The 18,917-nt window shown below is 43.7% G+C and overlaps 1 protein-coding gene across 5 annotated transcripts in view; it reads right to left on the reverse strand.

Annotated features, from left to right (window-relative positions):
• Positions 1-18,917, reverse strand: part of CBFA2T2 (CBFA2/RUNX1 partner transcriptional co-repressor 2) — a 150,155-nt gene that overhangs the window by 4,751 nt on the left and 126,487 nt on the right. For 4 of the 5 annotated variants that reach the window (XM_002747273.6, XM_054255127.2, XM_078371107.1 and 1 more), the window contains 4 exons: positions 17,224-17,309; positions 15,765-15,960; positions 7,860-7,928; positions 3,818-4,008 (listed from right to left, as the gene is read on the reverse strand). In XM_002747273.6, the coding sequence (XP_002747319.1) occupies positions 3,818-4,008; positions 7,860-7,928; positions 15,765-15,960; positions 17,224-17,309 (542 nt within the window). The remainder of the gene's footprint in view (positions 1-3,817; positions 4,009-7,859; positions 7,929-15,764; positions 15,961-17,223; positions 17,310-18,917) is intronic. The other variant, XM_017971835.4, reaches the window with a different exon arrangement.

An 18,917-nucleotide genomic window follows, 5' to 3' on the forward strand; every position in this document is an offset into this window, starting at 1 on the left:
GGGGCAGGCTTGGCATTCATCCCCTGCACAGTAAAACAAGGGGCTGCACGTAGAGAACCCTAGCTTTGGAGCTACATATACCTGTGGTCAAGTTCTCCCTCTACTGCTGTTTATGAGAAATATACACCTTTCTGAGTTTCCTTCATTTGTAAAACAAGAAAACTCTTTAACTGCTGGATGACAGGAACAATGAAATGAAGGGTGCCTAGGACAGGTAGCCATCTCTTCTGCTGAAGGCATAGGCTCATCTTTTAGATTTTAATAGTCAGAAACCAAACCAAACTCTGTGCCAGGGTCTCCCCCAATAGCCGTCTATCCTAAGACCACGTGTAAAGACTAACATTTATCCTGCTCCTTTCTGCATGTGCCACCATGCCTGGCTACTTTTTGTATTTTTATATATATATATATAATATCTATTTACTAGAGACTGGGTTTTGCCATGTTGGCCATGCTGGTCTTGAACTCCTGGGCCTAAGTGATCTGCCTGTCTCAGCCTCCCAAAGTACTGGGATTACAGGCACCTGGCTGATACTGCATCTCTCACTAGAGAAATAATCTTCTTTGTTTTTACTGATAATCTGACTTAACCAAAGCTGCTGCTGGTTTTTTTTTTTTTTTTTTTTTTTTTTTTTTTTACTTTCTTTTGGAGAAAGGGTCTTGCTATTGTTGCCCAGGCTGGACTTGACCTCCTGGACTCTAGAGATCCTCCCATACTCCCACCTTAGCCTCCTGAGTAGCTGGGACTATAGGCGTGTGCCACCATGCCCAGCTAATTCTATAATTTTTTGTAGAGACAGGGTCTCCTTATGTTGCCCAGGCTGGTCTTGAACTCCTGGCCTCCAAGGACACTCCCACCTTGGCCTCTAAAAGAGCTGAAATTACAGGCAAGGGCTACTGTGCCTGTTCCCTAGTAATTATCAGACCAATAGGACGGGAGCTGCTATACTCATTAAACAGAGACGAAGACTGACTCCCAGAAGAGTGCACTGCCAGTGTGAGAGGGAAGTGGGATCAGAAGTCAGGGCCTCTAACCTCCAGTCCTGGCCTCCTTCTTCCCCCATACCAAACCACCTTTCACAAGATGAACAAGAAACTCCAGGATACCTGCTAAATTTCAACGACAATATTCTGGATGAATATTCTTGATGGTCAGGAATCAGCCCTTTTAGTCCAATGCAAGCTCATCCAAAGGACAGGCTCTCTGTCCCTTCCCTGCTTTTAAAAGTGATTTTGCAGGGATGGGTGCTGGTGTGCACCTCACCTGGAGGCCATTTTGAGGCTTGTTTAAAATTACAATTCTTTAAAAGCACAATTCTGAAAATGGAGAGCTGGGATTTAAACCTACGCAGTCCAGATCCAGGATGTATGCTCTTAGCCAAAAGCTATACTTTTCCTTTGGAGACAGATATAGTTAAACACAGAGATAAAAGTAGATAAATATAGACAAATACAGATCCTGATATGGATGGCTATAGATACATAATTAAACACACAGAACAGAACAGATATATCACTCTCAAAAACGATTCTCTTTTTTGTATCTGAGGCAGTTTCATTCTTGTTGCCCATGATGGAGTGCAACCCATCTCCTGGGTGTCAAGTGGTTGTCCTACCTCAGCCTCCCAAGTAGCTGGGACTATAGGCATGTGCCACCACACATGGCTAATTTTTTACTTTTAGTAGAGATGGGGGACTAGGCTGGTCTTGAACTCCTCACCTCAGGTGATCCAGCCGCTTCAGCCTCTCAAAGTGCTGGGATTACAGGCGTGAGCCACCATGCCTGGCACAATTCTCTTTTCTTTCCCTCTCATCTTGCCGTTGTCATCACCTTTTTTTTTTTAAAGAGATAGAGTCTTGCTCTCTCACCCAGGCTAGAGTGCAGTGTTACGATCATGGTAGCCTTGAACCTCTTGGGCTCAAGCAATCCTCCTGTCTCAGCCTCCAAAGTAGCTGGCCTATAGATGTGCGACACCATGCCTGGCCAACTGCAGATATGGAGTCTCACCATCTAGCCCATGCTGGTCTTTAATTCCTGAGCTCAAGTGTTTCTACTACCTCGGCTTCCCAAAGTGCTGGGATTACAGGCATTGGCCACTGCATCCAGCCTCAAAAAACAATTCTAAAGAAAAAAGGAGGAGGAGAGAAGGAAAAGGGAGGGGGGTTAAATAGACTGATTTCTCTTTTTTTTTAAATTCATATTTTCTGTAAGCAAGAGACTGTTTTCTCACAACCCGCAGTAACTATATTGAAGAGCTATAGTAAGTTATTTCACCACATCTTTGGTGACCCCCACAGGGTATTTAGGCATTTTCAGCTGCACACTGCTATGCCTGACAGCACGATACTGAAATGGACAATATAAACGACAAGAAAGTAACATTTCTATGGTTTGTTTAAAAGAAAAAGTCCTTCTATAATCCCAGGACTTTGGGAGTCCAAGGCGGGTGGATCACTTCAGGGCAGGAGTTCGAGACCAGCCTGGCCAACATGGCAAAAACCTGTCTCTACTAAAAATATGAAAATGAGCTGGGCATGGTGGCACACACCTGTAGTCCCAGCTACTCAGGAGGCTGAGTTGGGAAAATCACTTGAACCCAGAGGTGGAGGCTGCAGTGAGCCGAGACTGCATCATTGCACTCCACCCTGGTAAGAGTGAATTCTTTTTTTTTTTTTTGAGATGGAGTTTCGCTCTTGTTACCCAGGCTGGAGTGCAATGGCGCGATCTTGGCTCACCGCAACCTCCGCCTCCTGGGTTCAGGCAATTCTCCTGCCTCAGCCTCCTGAGTAGCTGGGATTACAGGCACGCGCCACTGTGCCCAGCTAATTTTTTGTATTTTTAGTAGAGACGGGGTTTCACCATGTTGACCAGGATGGACTTGATCTCTTGACCTCGTGATCCACCCGCCTCGGCCTCCCAAAGTGCTGGGATTACAGGCGTGAGCCACTGCGCCTGGCCCTGAATTTTTAACTTCAAGAGAATGTCCCAAAGACAGCTGGTCTCCCGTCCAGTAGATGAGATCTACCTACTTACAGAAAGAAACCCGTTTCTTGTTTTAAAGCTAAAAAATGACTAAAATGAAAGTTATAGAAAAACGGCATGAAATTGGAAAGGGCTGCTCGAATGTTTTGGTACAGGTTGTTTTTGTTTCAGTTTGTGCATTTTTCTCCTCACTGTAGTATCCAAGTGTCCTGTACGGAACCATCACCAAGTCCTGGGCCCTGAGTCCTGGGCAATCAGGCAGATATACCCAACCTGTTACTTCAGTCCACAAGCCAGCGATCCTATTTTTAAAAATTCTAGATGCTAAAGGACCCTGCACGTTCTTACTCCTCTACCCTACCCTGACTTCAGCACTGACGGAGTGTATCAGTTACATTCCCTGAGCCACAGTCTCCTCATCTGTGAATTAGAGATTCAGCATTATCCACCTCATAGGGCCAATGTGAGACTCAAAAAGAAAACAGGCAGCTTCGCTGTGTGTCTGGCACACAGTAAGCTAACTTTGTCAATGCTGGTCATCATCATCATCGTGCAATTACACAAACTCTGTTTTTAGGGTGAATTCCCAAAATTTTAACCCATACACTGAGCCTCTCTCTCTATGTGTATGTGTGTAAAAATACGATGTAATAATTTGTTATCTTGGCATGTAAAATAGTCTTAGTGTGAGAACCAAAACTCTTCAGGCCCTGGATAAAAATTATCATCAAGCTCAAGAGCAGACTGCCTGCGTCTTCCTGCTCAGCGTACAGGGAAGCGGGCGTGGTCACTCCAGCTGCCTGCCCCAGCCCCCAGGGTTAACAGAGCTCTGACCTCTGTGGACTCCTCTTGCTCGTTGATGACGAGGAAAGCGTCCTCTGCGGCCTGCCGCTTGACGTCCGCTATGGTTTGCTCCATTCGTGCTCTCTCTGTTGCAATCACTTCAAAGGCTTTCTGCTCTGCTTCAGCGACAGCCTTCTGTACTTCTGACATGGCCTGAATTTTCACCTTATTCACAGCTTCTTCTAGAAGAAAGTGACAGTAAAATCAACTGGCCGAGAAATCTTTTCCCTCCCACCCCACAGCATTTCTAAGAAAGGAGCTGACATAAGATGATCTTTTCTAAAACTACACAGGGAGGAATACATGATATTTATACTCATGCATCCATCCATGTAGGTGCTGGCTGGGTACGTAGATGGAGGTGGCCCCTGAGCTAGGACTGTGGATATGGGTCACCAGACACAGGCCACATTCTCATGACATGTTATGTCACTATAAGAGAATAGAGTTCCGGTCAGGCGCGGTGGCTCACGCCTATAATCCCAGCACTTTGGGAGGCCGAAGCGGGTGGATCACGAGGTCAAGAGATCGAGACCATCCTGGTCAACAAGATGAAACCCCGTCTCTACTAAAAATACAAAAATTAGCTGGGCACGGTGGCGCGTGCCTGTAATCCCAGCTACTCAGGAGGCTGAGGCAGGAGAATTGTTGAACCCAGGAGGCGGAGGTTGCGGTGAGCCGAGATCGTGCCATTGCACTCCAGTCTGGGTAACAAGAGCAAAACTCCATCTCAAAAAAAAAAAGAGAATAGAGTTCCAAGGAGAAAAGTGATCAGCTCTCCAGTGGGCAGGGGAGAATCAAAACAATGCATTTTGGTTGAGATGGTGGATGGAAATGAGTTTGCAAAGTCTTCGTGCCAGACTAAGAAATTTGACCTCTGGTTTTCTTTTTCTTTTTTTTTTTTTAAAAAACAGGGCCTTGCTCTGCTGCTCAGGCTAGAGTGCACTGCTGTGATCACAGCAAACTACAGCCTTGACCTCTGAATCAGGATCCTCCCACCTCAGCCTTCTGAGTAGCTAGGGCTACAGGCAGGTCCCATCATACTCCGCTAATTTTTAAATTTTTTTGTAGAGATGAGGTCTCACTATGTTGCTCGGGCTGATCTAGAACTCCTGGGTTCAAGTGATCCTCCTACTTGAGCCTCCCAAAGTGTTGGTGTTAAAGTATTATAGGAGTGAGGCACCCTGCCCAGCTTGATCTTATTTTCTAAAGGAAACTTCACAAAAGATTCTATGCAAGGGAAGATTAAAGACAGAGATAGCAACTGGGAGGCTGGTGCAATGATTAAGCTGAGAGAAGAGGCTGCATTTAGGCAGGAGTCAGTGGCACTGAGAAAGAGATGAGGCAGAATAAGTTTGGGAGCACTGGGGGGCCTGGATGTGGAGGTGAAAGAGAAGAATGGCAGTGCTAAGCAAATGCCACACAAAGCTAGTGTGGAGGCAAGTGAGACGGCTGAGGTGCCTCCAGGGCATCTAGGTGAAAAATGGCTCGAGGAAATTCAATAAATAAGGCTAAGAGGCCTCCAGCCACTACTCCCCTCCCCGAAATCCCTGCCAAAAATAAAAAGGAAAAGACTAGGTGGAGAAACATGGGCTAAAACATAGATTTGAGCAGAGTGCCAGGAGCCCTGGACTTTTAAATCCTGTCCACTTACCATCATCCCACCTGGTTCCTGATCACTTCCTTCCATCACCAATGCCCTGCATTATTTCCCTAGTGTAGACACCGCAAATAACACCTTCATGTGTTTGAGCCTCAGCCCAATGAGAATGTGACTCTTTAGTTCTAATATAATAGCTCCCGACATGAGTCTACAAGGCCAGACAATACAGAGGCCTAAGGAAACTCCCTCATGGTTTACCTCTTGCACATGGCAGAGGCTCAAGGGAGGTTCAAACACAGAATTCTAGGCTGCCATGAAACAACTTTCCATCTGATGGCTCTGGCCTTAAGAAAAGAAAGTCTTCATCCCAGAGGCCAAGAAACTTCCTAAGATCTCTTATTAGATCCCTCTTATTGAGCCAGCGTTAACAGTGCTCTCAGGTACATTTTAACTCCTCAGCTTAAGATGAATTAGTAATCATCTCAGTTTGGCTACCTATCATGCTGGGGGTCATCTAAGGTCATAGATGGCACTGAAGCAGAGCAAGGACTCAAATTTAGCTGGCCAGCACTGAAGTTGGGCTCTTAACCATAGTTAACCGAAGGTATCTCCCAAGTAATCCAAGTCACTAGTTTTTCCCCCTCCCCTCCCCCCCCAGTGCTTTTCCAACGTGAATAAATTCAGAAGGTTTAAAGAGATCTTGTGGCCAGGCATGGTGGCTCACGCCTGTAATCCTAGCACTTTGGGAGGCCAAGGCAGGTGGATCACCTGAGGTTAGGAGTTCGAAATCAGCCTAACATGGTGAAAACCCATCTCTACTAAAAATACAAAAATCAGGCTGGGCATGGTGGCTCACGCCTGTAATCCAAGCACTTTGGAGGCCAAGGCGGGTGGATCACCTGAGATCGGGAGTTCAAGACCAGCCTGACCAACATGGTGAAACCCCATCTTTATTTAAAAAAAAAAAAATCAGCTGGGCATGGTGGTGGGTGCCTATAATCCCAGCTACTTGGGAGGCTAAGGCAGGACAGTCACTTGAACCTGGGATATTGTGAAACTGTACTCCCGCCTGGGTGGTGAAGCAGAACTACATCTCAAAAAAAAAAAAAAAGAGAGAGCAATTTTGTGTATAGTAATTGTTCTCTCCACCTTATGATGATCTTTCATTTCCCAAAATTTTATTCCACTTCTTGTTAACATAATATACATTTTCCCATTTTCAACTGCAAGGCTTTTTACAAGTTACATGCAGTTTCCCAAATTGTTTTTAATGGTGAAATCATACTTTGCTGTGCAGCAACACAGGGGCTCACTGCAGCCTTGACTTCCTGTGCTCAAGTGACCCTTCTGCCTCAGCCCCGCAGGTAGCTAGGTCTGCCAACCTTGGCCTCCCACAGTGCCAGGAGTACAGGTGTGAGCCATCACACCCCACCCACACTGTTGCTTCTTTAATACTTTGTGTTTAAGTCGGCTCCGTTTTTGAAAGGGAACATTCAAAGGCATGAAAGTGAGGAAAGATTCCAAGAATTTGCAGGTACTCCGTTAATTTCTTACATAAACCTCTGACCAATTATTGAGTGTCATCAACAAGGTCTTCTAAAATTGTCAATAACTGAGGGCTAATTTATCAGAGATGCTTTATCTTGACTACTAGTAAGGAAAAATATTTTGCAATGTTTATTTGTATTTCTCATAGTATAATGTGTCTGTTCATATCTTTATTTACTACTGTCTTGATGCTATTAAAATAGTCTTTATGAATGTAGGTATTACATTTTTATAGAAATAAATTTTATCTTAGTAAAAAAAACTAAAACTTGTATTGGACTTAAAAAATGAAACTAGGATGGGGAGGCAAGAAGGAAAAGAATCCTAGTATTTGGATAATGTTGATGGTAGAGATGTGACGTTCATCCCCGAACTTACAGAATAGGCTGTCCCCACCCTTCTTATTCTTGTAAAAAGGAGGCCTACCAAGAACAGCTGTGACTATGGTGGCACAGTGAAGGTGAAAGAAAGCACAGGGGGATTACAGAGCTGTGCCCAGAGCAGAATTTGGGTGCAAATGTGGCAGCAGTGTGAACACAGTGTACTGTAGATGCCAGTGAAGAGATCAGGCAAAATGAACACTGCCACTGGCCCAGAAACAGGGCATGCCAACAGGTACTTATTACCTCAGCATGACCCAGTGGAAGAGTGTGAAAGGGACTGGAAGGAGCTATTCCAAACTTCTGACCTGCAAAGTAACAAGACAGGAAGTCGGGGAGACATGCAGAACAAGCCAGGGTGGGACAGGCAGGAGCCTAGAGCTCTGAGGAGCAGGTTATTACACAACCAGAAGACTCAGTTACCAACTATTCGCCCAGTTATCTGTTCTCTGCTCCCCAAAATTAGTGAGTACACATGATCTACGAGCAGTAAGACACATACCTGTTTTTTTCCAAAACTCCACAGGTACGTATCCTGTACCTGGCCTGCTGTTGAATTCTCTCTGAGAATCTGCAGAAGAGACATAAAAAGCATAGGGTCAGAAGCTGTCTATGATCAGATTTCTCTTTAACCACTTAGACTCAAACATGTATTTAGTATATAAAAAAACTCTCATATAAGGGCTAAAAATCAGATTATAACATAGTACAGTAAATATTTAGTTTTAAAACACCCCCCCCAATCAAATTAACAGCATTTCAAAGTGGTGAGATTAAAAATGATCTTTACTTTCTTCTTTTTATTACCTACTATGTCCTAATTTCCCCCCCATAAACATGTATGTGTTTTTAAGTACAGTACTTCCTAAAATATAAATGTATAAACGTTAAGTGCACAGATTTTTTTTTTTTTGAGACAGAGTTTTGCTCTGTTGCCCAAGCTGGAGTGCAGTGGTGCGATCTTGGCTCACTGCAACTTCTGCCTCCTGGGTTCAAGTGATTCTCCTGCCTCAGTCTCCCAGGTAGCTGGGACTACAGGTGCACACCACCATGCCTGGCTAATTTTTGTACTTTTAGTAGAGATGGGGTTTCATCATGTTGGCCAGGCTGGTCTTGATCTCCTGACCTCAAGTGATCCACTGTGCCTGGCCTGTGCACATAGGTATTTATATGCATGTGTATGTATGTCCACATCTAATTCAATAGTCCCCACCACGCACAGGTTTCTGGCACTGCCCTGTATATGTGTCAGGGAATATAGCTTTTGTTTTTGGCAATTCTGAATCCTTACATGTGGTTTAAGGAAGTTTCCATTAAAGTGTCTTAGCTTATGAACTGAACTAAGAAGAAAAAAAAAGTAGTTAAAAAAAAGAAAAGAAACAACCAACAGGCTGGGCGTGGTGGCTCACGCCTGTAATCCTAGCACTTTGGGAGGTGGATGGATTGACTGCCTGCGCTCAGAAGTTCAAGACCACCCAGGGAACATGGTGAAACCCTGTTTCTACTAAAAATACAAAAAAATTAACTGGTGTGGTAGCATGTGCCTCTAGTCCCAGCTACTCGGGAGGCTGAGGCAAGAGAATCGCTTGATCCCCAGTGGCGAAGGCTGCAGTGAGCCGAAACTGTACCACTACACTCCAGCTGGGGCTATGGAGTAAGACTCTGTCTCAAAAAAGAAAAATAAATAAATAAATAAATTTTAAAAACCCCAACACAACTATGATCTGAAATGCTGCATTTCAAAATATGTGTTTTTCCCCAATGAAACATATCAGTGGTTTGCTGGGAAGGACACAGGGGTGGAGGGTGACTTGTCATATATGCTTATTGTGATTTTGAAATAAAATTTAAAAACCCTAATGGGGTATTATTGCCTGTCGCCCAGGCTGGAGTGCAGTGGTGCAATCATAGCTCACTACAATACCCCTGAACTCTTGGGTTCCAGCCGTTCTCTCACTTTAGCATCAAGAATAGCTGGGATTATATGAGCCACCGTGCCTGGTGTCATACAACATATTTTATGGAAAATGGTTCTACTGCTTATGAAGTGTGAAAACTGAAGTAATTTAATGTTGTCAGTATCTGGGTACTACTTTCTTTGAGCTTTAAAAAAAACTGTGTAAAACACATAAAATTTACCATTTTAAACTTTTTAATTCAGTGACACTTAGTACATTCACAGTGTTGTGCAGCCATATCTACTATCTAATCCAGAAGATCTTCATTGCCCCAAAAGGGGACCTCGTACAGGCTAGTAAGCTTAATATTTTGACAGTATTAATACTTTCTGTGAGACAGGGCTCTCTGGAGTGCCATCACCATGGCTAATAAAAGGAAAACAAAAGAGCTCTCTCTAACATAGATCAGGTTCCTGATTCACGTCATTTGTGAAACACCTAGAAACTGAGATCCATGAAATAAACACAGGGAGAAGTCTACAAAAGAAACAGCCACAGAAACATAAATGAAGGAACAAGTACTACATCACTATCAACTTAAATAAGAAAAACTGGTAGGAGAAAGGGTCTGAGTGTACATAACACTCATAAAATAAGAAAATAACATAAGAAATATTTATTTACTCGTGGGGACTTGGGGAAACCTGACAACCAAGGAAAAGCCACCCTGCTTCAGTTATCGGTACGACGTTGGTCATATCCTGTGCATCTGCCTGGTCCTCAGCATTTTTTCTCTGACAAAAGTAAAAGGTGAGAAGCACTTGACACTAAAGGAATCTCTCAGTTTACTCAGGACAGCCTGGGAGCTAGGGATATGTTCACTCTATGTTCAGAAGCCAGAGCAATGGTTCTTATATCTCTAAACCTGAAAGAGACAGAAGTTATGATCTTCAATTGGTTCACTAAGAAAACTTGAGTCTCAGCTGGAAGCGGTGGGTCACACAATAATCCCAGCACTTTGGGGGGCTGAGGCAGATGGGTGGATCACCAGAGCTCATGAGTTCAAGACCACCAGCCTGGCCAACATGGTGAAACCCTGTCTCTACTAAAATACAAAAACTTAGCCGGGCGTGGTGATGGGTGCCTGTAATCCCAGCTACTTGGGAGGCTGAGGCAGGAGAATTGCTTGAATCTGGGAGGTGGAGGTTGCAGTGAGCAGAGATTGCACCATTGCATGCCAGCCTGGGCAACAAGAGTGAAACTCTGTCCAAAAAAAAAAAAGGAAAGGAAAGTAGAGTCTCAGAGGCTTTTTCTCCCGAGAACTGATCCTTCTCCTTCATATCCATATCCCATTAGTATCCACAGTGATCTCGGCTCACTGCAACCTCTGCCTTCTGGGTTCAAGTGATTGTCCTGCCTCAGCCTCCTGGATGGTAGCTGGGACTACAGGTGTGTGCCACCATGCCTGGCTATTATTTTTGTATTTTTGTAGAGATGAGGTTTCACTATGTTAGCCAGGCTGGTCTCTTTCAATATTTCTATGTGTTTCAAAAATTTCAAAATAAGACATTAGAAAACGTTATCTTTAAATATGTACATAGAAAATTCTACAAGAATACATTGTTAACCATTAAGCCTATGAAAAGATGTGGGGAGAGGAGAGGCAGCATTTTTACAAATGACTTTGTGTGTGACAGGGCCTTCTTCTGTCACCCAGGCTGGAGTGCAGTGATGTAAATGATCATAGCTCATTGCAGCCTCGAACTCCTGGGCTCAGGTCATCCTGCCTCAGCCTCTCAGTAGCTAGGACTTCAGGCATGTACTACCATGACCACCTAATTTCCTTTCTAAATTTTTTGTACAGACAGGGTTTCACTGTCTCAGCGTTTCCAGGCAAGTCTTGGATTCCTGGCCTCAAACAATTTTCCTGTCTCAGTCTCCCCGAGGGCTAGGATTATAGGTGGAAGCCATTGTTCCAGGCCGCTATATAATTACTTCTCTAAGAATCTACTTCTATGAGATTTAGAATCTCAAATTCTCCTCCTGTGTGTAAACATTTTATAAATTTCATTTCTTACGGAAATCTCCAGCAAGCTTCTGGGCTTTTCCAGCGTGAACCGGGTGCTTTCTAGGCTTGCCTTGCCACTAATGCTCAGGGCTCTCCCTCACTGGCCTAGGGATTCCTTTCCTTCCTTTCTTGTGTTTGATCCTGTTTCAGCAATTCACTGTCTCCCGTTTTCTGATTTACTTTCACAGAGTGAAAGTATCCTATAGTAGATACTGTGAGAAAGGGCAGGCAGGAGGTGTATTTTTAAAAAATTATAGGCTATTGGCTGGGCCCAGTGGCTCACGTCTGTAATCTCAGCACTTTGGGAGTCCAAGGCAGGCGGATCATGAGGCTGGGAGATCGAGACCATCCTGGCTAATCCCATCTCTACTAAAAATACAAAAAAATATTAGCCAGGCATGATGGCACGCACCAGTGGTGCTACTAGGAAGGCTGAGACAGGACAATTGCTTGGATCCAGGAGGCGGAGGTTGTGGTGAGCTGAGATCGTGCCACTGCGCTCCAGCCTGGGCGACAGTGAGACTTTGTCTCAAAAAACAATAATTAAAAAAAATTGCCAGATGCGGTGGCTCATGCCTTTGGGAGGCCGAGGTGGGTGGATCACCTGAGGTCAAAAGAGTTTGACACCAGCCTGGCCAACACAGTGAAACCTCATCTCTTAAAAAAAAAATAACACATGGACACAGGGAGGGGAGCATCACACACTGGGGTCTGTTGGGGGGAAATAGGGGAGGGACAGCGGGGGGGGTTGGGGAGTAGGGGAGAGATAGCATGGGGAGAAATGTCAGATATAGGTGAAGGGGAGGAAGGCAGCAAATCACGCTGCCATGTGTGTACCTATGCAACAATCTTGCATGTTCTTCACATGTACCCCAAAACCTAAAATGTGATTTAAAAAAAAAAAAAAGAGGAAAAAAAATAAAAATTTAAAAATTGTAGGCTATTAATCTAACAATTGTTTTGGTTAGGTATAGAATTCTAAATTAAAATAATTCTCCTTCAGAATCGTCTTATTTCAATGATGCTAAATGACTGAGTCTATTTTCCTGTGCTGTCTACTTGTGATTCAACCTGGAACTGTCTTGCAGGTCTTGGTAATTTTTTTGGAATTATTTCAATATTTCAATCTCTCTACTTGTTCTGTTCACTCTTTTTGAAATTTGTGATTTGGATATATGAGTTGGGTAGATTTCTAATGTTCTCTTTTTCTTGCCAGAGGTATTAACAATGCTACATTTTTGGTAATTTTCTTTGCCCTGAAAAGCTACTATTAATTCCTATTTCTGTTTATTTCAGTCTCCAATAGTAGAGGCCTACCTCCAGAGAGTGGGCACCCTTCATGGTGCACACATGCCACTAGAAAGCTGCCTGGAAGCCCTGTGACAATGGATGAGGTTCATCTGCTGTGGGCTTAACTAGACACAGTTTTCCCAAACTTGCCTGCTTACTGAACTCGTTCAACATATATATTCAGATTCTTTTTTTTTTTTGAGATAGGGTCTTGCTCTATTGCCCAGGCTGGAATGCAGTGGCATAGTATCAGCTCACTGCAAGTTCTGCCTCCTGGGCTCAAGCTATCCTCCCACTCAGTCTCCCATGTAGCTGGGACTAGAGGCACATACCACCACACTCAGCATATTTTCCTATTTTTTGTAGAGATGGGGCTTCACTATATTGCCCAGGCTGTTCTTGAACTCCTGAATTTAAGCAATCTGCCAGCCTCTGCCTCTCAAAGTGCTGGGATAACAGGCATCAGCCACCACAGCCGGACTATATTCAGATTTTGAGCCTCAGAATCATGACATCCAGAGAATGGCCTGGAATGTGAGGTCGACTCTCATTCTGAGGAAAAACTGATAGCTGAATAAGTATTTTTTCCCTATTTAAAAATTTTCGGCTGGGCATGGTGGCTCGTGCCTATAATCCCAGAACTTTGGGAAGCAGAAGTGGGTGGATCACTTGAAGCCAGGAGTTTGAGAACAGCCTGGGCAACACAGCAAAACCCTGTCTCTACAAATAATATAAAAATTAGCTAGACGTTGTAGCTTGCATGCTTGTAATCCCAACTACTCATGAGTGTGAGGCATGAGAATTGTTTGAACCCAGGAGGTGAAGGCTGCAGTGAGGCGAGTCCACGCCACTGCACTCCAGCCTGGATGACAGAGCGAAACTGCGTATCGGGAAAAAAAAGTAATACAGAAATTAGCTGGGCATGGCGGCATGTGCCTGTAATCCTAGCTTCTCAGGAGGCTGAAGCAGGAGAACTGCTTGAATCTGGGAGGTAGAAGTTACAGTGAGCTGAGATTGTACCACTGTGCTCTATGACAGAGCATGACTCGGTCTCAAAATAAATGAATAAATAAAAATTTTTACTTGCAAAATATTATATGGCTGACAAGTTCATAAAATGTTAACATGATGAAAATATTAATATACAATTTAATATCATAAGCCCAGTTCAGGAAAGAGAACAGTACCAGCAACCACAAATCCCTAAGAGGCAAGTAATGGCAAGCCACAGTAATATTTAAATAATGCTAGCCAGACCGACAATCCTGTCCTAAGTATAGTCCGAAGACATAGCTAGAACGCACTAACTCTGCACCTTCTGCCCACACAGCCAGAGGAAACTCTTCTGATCTCTGTGATAAGCATTTTCTTCTTTTCCTTATGGTTTTTGCACTTATTTATGCATCCTTTAATAAATACCTAAATACATTCCTTGCTGTCTGAGCAAAATCTGTACATGAAAACACTGTGAATCAAAAATTTTCAGGTAGTGGAACTTACATTGCATTAATTTAAATGGGAAAAGTAATAATGCCATACAAAGCCTCTCGTCAATTTCTCTCTAAATCACCAAAGCACTTTACTTAAATAACTATCCACACCATGGATTTCTGCATAAGCCAAGACTTTCATTTATTTATATAATTTTTTTTTTTTTTTTTTGGGGCGACAGAGTCTTGCTCTGTTGCCTGGGCTGGAGTGCAGTGGCGTGACCTCGGCTCACTGCAACCTCTACCTCCCAGGTTTAAGCAATTCTTGTGTCTCAGCATCCCAACTATCTGGGAGTACAGGCATGTGCTACCATGTATTTTATATTTTTAGCAGAGACAGGGTTTTGCCATGTTGGCCAGGCTGGTCTTGAACTCCTGGCCTCAAGTGGTCCACCTGCCTCGGCCTCCCAAAGTGCTGAGATTACAGGCATGAGAGACAATGTGCCCAGAGAACATAAGACTTTTTTTTTTTTGAGACAGAGTCTTGCTCTGTTGCCCAGGCTGGAGTTCACTGGTGCAATTTTGGCTCACTGCAGCTGCCGCAGCCCCCACCCCGCCCCAGGTTCCAGTAATTCTCCTGCCTCAGCCTCCTGGGTAGCTAGGATTACAGGTGCCTGCCATCATGCCCGGCTAATTTTTGTATTTTTAGTAGATACGAGGTTTTGCCATGTTGGCCAGGCTGGTCTCAAACTCCTGACCTCAGGTGATCCTCCCACCTTGGCCTCCCAAAGTGCTGAGTTTTCCTTACAGTCTTTGAGACACTAATGGCTGCCTTTAATAGAACACGCTAGGTCTGTCATAAGAGACTCACTCTCTGTGGTGAACATTTGGGAACTCAGAGTAGGTGGGAAAAGAGTCTGATCACAGATGGCCTGTCACTCAGCTGTGCCTTTGGATAGGGTATCTTCTCAGTTATTGGGTGAGTGTGCTGGAACATTCTGAGAGGAGTAACTGAGGCTTGCTAGATGTACTCTGGATTGCTTCTGCTTCAGACTCAGAAAGGCAAGAGGGGACAACCCAGCGTAGTACAGTAAACCCTTTTGTAGGAGGCTACCAGGCCATGGTAGACTGAGTGGTATTTTCCTGGACAGTGGGCTGGGGACAGGAGGAGGGAAGGTGCATAAACACTTTTAGGGCTACTGTGAGAAATAGAAGTGATGACACAAGAGTGCCTAGTATATCTGATACCCAGACTGAATTTGACAACCAAACATTCTTTGACCAACACCTAGCACACATATATGTAGAGAGAGTTAAAGACAGAACAAAATCACAAATACTCTCCATGAAGAATAATTACCATTTTTTTTAACATGCCAGGTACCAGGCTGGGCGCAGTGGCTCAGGCCTATAATCCTGGCACTCTGGGAGGCTGAGGGAGGAGGATCACTTGAGGCCAAGAGTCCAAGGCCAGCCTGGGCAACACAGCAAGACCCTGTCTCTACAAAACAAACACCCCCCACCCCAACCACCACATACCAAAACATGCCAGGGGCTTCATATATATTCTCATTTACTCTTCATAATGACCTGAGTCTCCCTAAATCCACAATTGAGTACCACCTTCCTTTAAAGTAAACTAGAAAAAGTCTTCCGTGACATATTGGTGGGCTCTAAAGGCTGACATCTATTCTGGGTTCCCTGCAGACTCTCCCCCTTACCATTGTTGAGAGAATCTGCACTCCCAGGGCTGTGTTGCCTGGAGACCAACTCAGTCCCCGTTTTCCTCAGCTCTGTGTTTTCATTGTACCGTCTTTTCCAGTAGTTGAGTTCTTCACGATCTGATTCCTGACAGCGCCGCAGAACTGCCATAGAGCGCCTTGTTTTCTCTACCATTTCCATAATGCAATTCAGTGCCTGAGTCAGATAGGAGGGCAGGCAGAGATGAGATGAAAGCATTCAAACAACCAACAGTGAAAATCAAGGACAGGCCAACCCAATATAAGGAATTCAGGTTCCTGATAGGTTTAGGAATATCAAGTTCACATTTGAAACCCTTTATTGCCATCTGTTTCTCCATCAGCAGGAAGGACACTGGTGTTGAGGCTGACATACCTATCGAGGACAGTAACTACCTCAGCTTCCAGTGTTTGGACACAACCTGAGATGCGTGGCCTCCTGACCAACTGTCTATGATTTCATGTTGTTGCAGCATTTGTATCCCTGGGGGCTGCTGCTCTCTGTAAGTTTGCTGTGGCTGAACCATAAAGTAACGCATACACAGATTTCTATAGAAATTATAAATTCTGATGAGATGAGGAAGGCTGGTATCTTTCACAGTGCAAAATAAGTTTGGAATATAAACAATTTTGGGGTGTTGAATTACCTAGATGTTTGTTACTAACCTGTGTTACAAAACTAGGAAACATGAATATGTGGGCTAAAAAACATTGAAAAAATTAAAGTTTCTTTTGACAAACAATTAACAAATGCAGAATAAATCCCATCTTGCTATGCTGCCAAACCAGACTTGAAGTCTTGGCTACTGGGCTTGAGATCCTCCTGCCTTAGCTTCCCGAGTAGCTGGGACTATAGGCATGTGCCAATACGCCTGGCTACAGACCTTTGTTTTTAACCCTGATATATTACATGACTTTATTTGGTTTCTGACCTGAAGTGATCATCCCATCATAAAGATGTGGGAGTGACTTTGTAATTCCTTAGCTGGGGGAGTACTAGCTAAACCAGCTTTTATTAAAAGCAAAGGATGTCATGGCTATGGTTACATTCACTTCAAGCATACATGTTACATTAATTATTGGTATCATTAAGAATCAAAAGTAGGCTGGGTGTGGTTACTCACACCTATAATCCCAGCACTATGGGAGGCTGAGGGTGGGCAGATCATTTGAGGTCAGGAGTTTGAGACCAGCCTGGCCAACATGGTGAAACCCCATCTCTACTAAAAATATAAAAGTTAGCTGGGCATGGTGGCATACACCTGTAATCCCAGCTACTTGGGAGGCTGAGGCAGGAGAATTGCTTGAACATGGGAGGTGGAGGTTGCAGTGAGCTGAGATTACACCACTGCACTCCATCCTGGGTGACAGAGAGAGATTCCATCTATAAAAAAAAAAGGTAATAAAGAGTTAGGGAAATTGAACACTGTAAGATTCTTACATGGTCAAGATGTTTCCATTCATCAGCCCATTCCCTTTCTGTCAAACGATGATCTACCAACTCATCTTGATAGCCTCCATTTAGACCTATTAGAGATCAGAGATTAAATTCGAAGATAGCAGGGAAAGCACAATAGACCAAATTCTGCCAAGTAAATACACACACTTTCATAGTGACTTTAAGCGCACTACTAAGGCAATGATTCACAGTAGGGTGCGGGGGGACCCACAAAATGATATCATAACCAACAAAGGATCACTATTCAGGTTATATAGATAACTCTAACAAATCAATTGTAAAACACAAAATAGCCCTAAAGAAAAACAGGTAAAAGAAACAAACAGGTATGGCATACATGGCATTTCACATCTACCATATTGGAGAAATGAAAATGTCACATACTACTAAGTGCTGGCAAGGATGTGGTGCAGGGTGGATGATTAACCACCCAAACTAGAGTGCGTCCTGGGACAGCCATTTGGAAACCGCTTAATATTATCAATAGTTCAAAAACAATTTTTGTAGGGGGGGACGGTTTTGATACATACTGAAATTTCTATGAATGGAACAACTGTGTGAATTAAGTGTATACCAATAGAATCGTCTACTATTTTGACGAAATCATGTCACATACGGCAACAGTGCTTAGTCTTTGAGTCATTAACACAACACACCTATTACCAGTCTGAATTTATAGGTGACTAGAATTCACAGTGGCTATATATTAGTGTTAGAATCTGTTAATTTCAGTATACACTGAGTTCTCTGTGATCCTTACAATCTGTCAAAAAATGTAGTAATAAAAGCCAGGTGCAGTGGGGCATGCCTATAGTCCCAGCCACTGAGGAGGCTGATGCAGGTGGGTATCTTGAGCCCAGGAGTCCAGCTTGGGCAATATAGCGAGACCCCATCTCTAAAAAAAACCCACAAGTTTGAAAAAATGCAGTTTTTAGCATACTTCTTTCTCAATCAAACTGGCAAAAAAAAAAGTGTACAGAAGAAACCATTAGCAAGTCAGTTTTGTCCCCCACTGTGCTGTTTCCAACCAAAGCAAGCCAGTTATTAACAGATAAGAGAGAGACATAAGAGTGACCGCGGTTGAACACTAGGCTAGGTATCGTAACATACTGACAGTGCATCCTAGCCTTGGGCATAAGACAACTGAGGTATGCATTTTGTCTCTGCCAATTATTAGCTATTGATTTTGGCCACATTTCCTTCATCTTACATCTGTAAAAAGGGATAACAATTGCCTGGGACTCCAGTGAGGATAAAATCAGACAATATAAGTACAACACAATCTAAGTGGTAGCTATGACTCAGTAAACATTGGTGCTGAGAACACCATGGGGCTATGCCCTTCCCTATTCAGCTACCACCCCACTACGTGACACCAGGGGTCCCACTGTGGTCAAGTGTCTGAAAGATGCTAGTGAGCCTAAGTCAGAGGAAGTGAGGGCAAATATGTTACAATTTCTTACTCCACAAGGTACTCCACAAATGGAAATGAAGGGAAACCCTGGAAGCTGGTAGCCCTTTGGTTCTCTGCCCTGACAGATGCTCAGCAGTTATACTCCAAAGAGCCTTATGCAGAAAATGTGGATGAGTACATGACAAAACACTGTCCAAAACCAGAAGAGGTTTCTTAAGGTTTCTTTTGTTTCTTCCTAAATTTAATGGTTTCTGACGGCCCA

Source organism: Callithrix jacchus, chromosome 5 (assembly GCF_049354715.1).
Source record: "Callithrix jacchus isolate 240 chromosome 5, calJac240_pri, whole genome shotgun sequence".
Taxonomy (NCBI): domain Eukaryota; kingdom Metazoa; phylum Chordata; class Mammalia; order Primates; family Cebidae; genus Callithrix; species Callithrix jacchus.